Source organism: Trypanosoma conorhini, assembly GCF_003719485.1.
Source record: "Trypanosoma conorhini strain 025E chromosome Unknown Tco_14.4_contig_01522, whole genome shotgun sequence".
NCBI lineage: Eukaryota > Euglenozoa > Kinetoplastea > Trypanosomatida > Trypanosomatidae > Trypanosoma > Trypanosoma conorhini.
In genome coordinates this window covers 1-2,127 of record NW_021705614.1, presented here as the reverse complement: position 1 = coordinate 2,127, position 2,127 = coordinate 1, and the positions used below count along the sequence as shown (strand labels likewise).

Genomic DNA, 2,127 nt, shown 5'->3' with positions numbered 1-2,127 from the left:
GGGCGATGAACATCCTCCACTCACTGCGTTTCCTGTTTTGGTTTGTTGAACTGTTTTGTTTGTCTGCCCGCGTCTTGGGGCGGCATCTGAGCAGCGGGGGCAGCCTGGCTTCCGCCCCGTTATATTCCGTTCTCTTCCCGATTGCCGTTTCGTGGCGCCTGCTGCCTCGGCATGAGGCCGCCTTCTTGCAGCTGCTCCTCCTGCCCCGCTTCCCGCTTGCCTTCCGCTCCCTCCCTTTTCGCCTCTTGCGTCCCCTCCCGCAGACAGCCGTCTTTGCCGCCGCGACCGCTGCTGCTCAAACGCAACTCAAGTACAAACACACACACACACACACACTTCCTTAGAGCCATGTGCCGGCCGCGCCGCAGCATGCCACTTCTCCCACTGGCGGTGCTCCTGCTGCTGCTGACGATGCGCTGCGCCGGCGGGTGCCTCGCCGCCGCTCCCGCCCAGGGGCACCGCTGCATGTATGGGGAGGCGCTGTTGGGAGTCGCGCCGGCGACCGCGGTGGTGCGCGAGGTGCCGCGGAAGGGGCAGGGCGCGATGCAGGCGTACACCGTCGCCACGCAAACTGCAGATGGCAGCGACGGCTGGGCGCCCATCCGCATCAAGGTGTCCGCGAGGGACTTGGAGGACCCGCTGAAGCACTGCAGCGCAGAGGGGGAGACGCGCATGGCCGGGGATGGCCGCCGGGTAACCTGCGAAGTGGAAGATGTGTTGGGGGAAAACAAGAAGGACATTATTTTGCAGCAAATCCTCCCCGCGGCAATTAAGCTGCACGCCGAGCGTCTCTCCGTGAAGCCGGTGAGGGGTCTCATCCGTATGCCGGAGTACGGTCTAGGGATTTGCGACAGCTTTACTATTCCTGCCTGGCATCGCAGGGCCGGCGTGAGCGACGCCGATCTGCTGCTCTACGTCAACGCCCTTCCGACTGTGGGCGCGGTTGCGTGGGCGAGTGCGTGCGCCTGGCTGGTGGATGGACGCCCGTATGCTGGCGCCGTGAACTTCGGGCCCCGGTACATAAAGGCCAATCAGGAAACTGTCCGTACTGCAGCCCACGAGATTGGGCACGTTCTTGGGTTTGCATTGGAAGAATTTTTGAAGTTTCGCATGGTGTCGCAGGTCCCCAGTGGTCCCGGGAAGGATATGGCGTGGGTGGTTACCTCGCCGACGGTGAAGGCGCTGGCGCGGAAGTACTACAACTGCCCCACACTTGAGGGCATGAAGCTGGAGGACGCGCGGTGTGCGGGGTGTGCGGCGTCGCAGGGTTCGCATTGGAAGCAACTTATCGCAAAGGAGGAGCTGATGGCTACTGTGGGACAGCCGGGTTATTACTCGGCATTTACGCTTGCGGCGTTTGCGGACATGGGCGGCGTGTACAGGGCCAACTTCAGCATGGCGGAGCCGATGAGGTGGGGCAACAACTCCGGCTGCGGGCTGCTGGAAAAGAAGTGCCTGACCGGCGGCCACACCGACTACCCTGACATGTTCTGCAAACAGCTTTGGAATGAGAAGAAGCTGCTCTGTACGCATGACCGCCTGTCTCTGGGGTATTGCGACCTCGGGCGACACAAGCAACCCTTTCCGCCGCAGTATCAGTACTTCGAGGGCCCCAGGCTTGGCGGCAGGAATGTGTTTATGGAATACTGCCCGCACGTTACTGGGCGTGCGGAGTATGGGTGCACCAACGGCAAGGCTCGTGCGATTATCGGCAGCTTCATTGGCCCCAACTCCCGCTGCGTGAAAGGGAATGACCTTCAAGTGAGCGGAAAACCCATTGGCGATGTGTGCGTGAACACTCAGTGCGACGGCGGCAAGCTGAAGGTGCAGTTCCGTGGCGACGCAACGTGGCACGAGTGCGAGGAGGGCCAAACTGTTGAGCCCCAGGGGGAGCACTGGAGCGGGAGTATTGTGTGCCCCAAGTACGCCGATGTGTGCGACGTTTTCCCCAACATCAGCGCCTACCCAATACCGGTGGTTGCGCCGCCGCTGACGGAGAACCCAAACCCCACGGACACTGCCGACACGGTTGGCAAATCAGGCGGCCCCGACCCTGACCCCAGTGCCTCACCGTCCACACATTCATCGGACAGTACTTTGGCGCCTGTCATTCCAGCGGCCCCCATT

At 62.2% G+C, this 2,127-nt stretch overlaps 1 protein-coding gene across 1 annotated transcript, besides 2 other annotated features; it reads left to right on the top strand.

Annotated features, from left to right (window-relative positions):
- Window positions 1–156: 156 nt before the first annotated feature.
- Window positions 157–222: a microsatellite.
- Window positions 223–312: 90 nt separating this feature from the next.
- Window positions 313–336: a microsatellite.
- A 33-nt stretch (window positions 337–369) lies between these two features.
- Tco025E_10188 (leishmanolysin) lies at window positions 370–2,127 on the top strand (the record flags this gene model as incomplete). The annotated part of the gene is made up of 1 exon (XM_029376973.1): window positions 370–2,127. A coding segment is annotated over one exon (1,758 nt), but the record flags the coding sequence as incomplete, so codon positions are not given.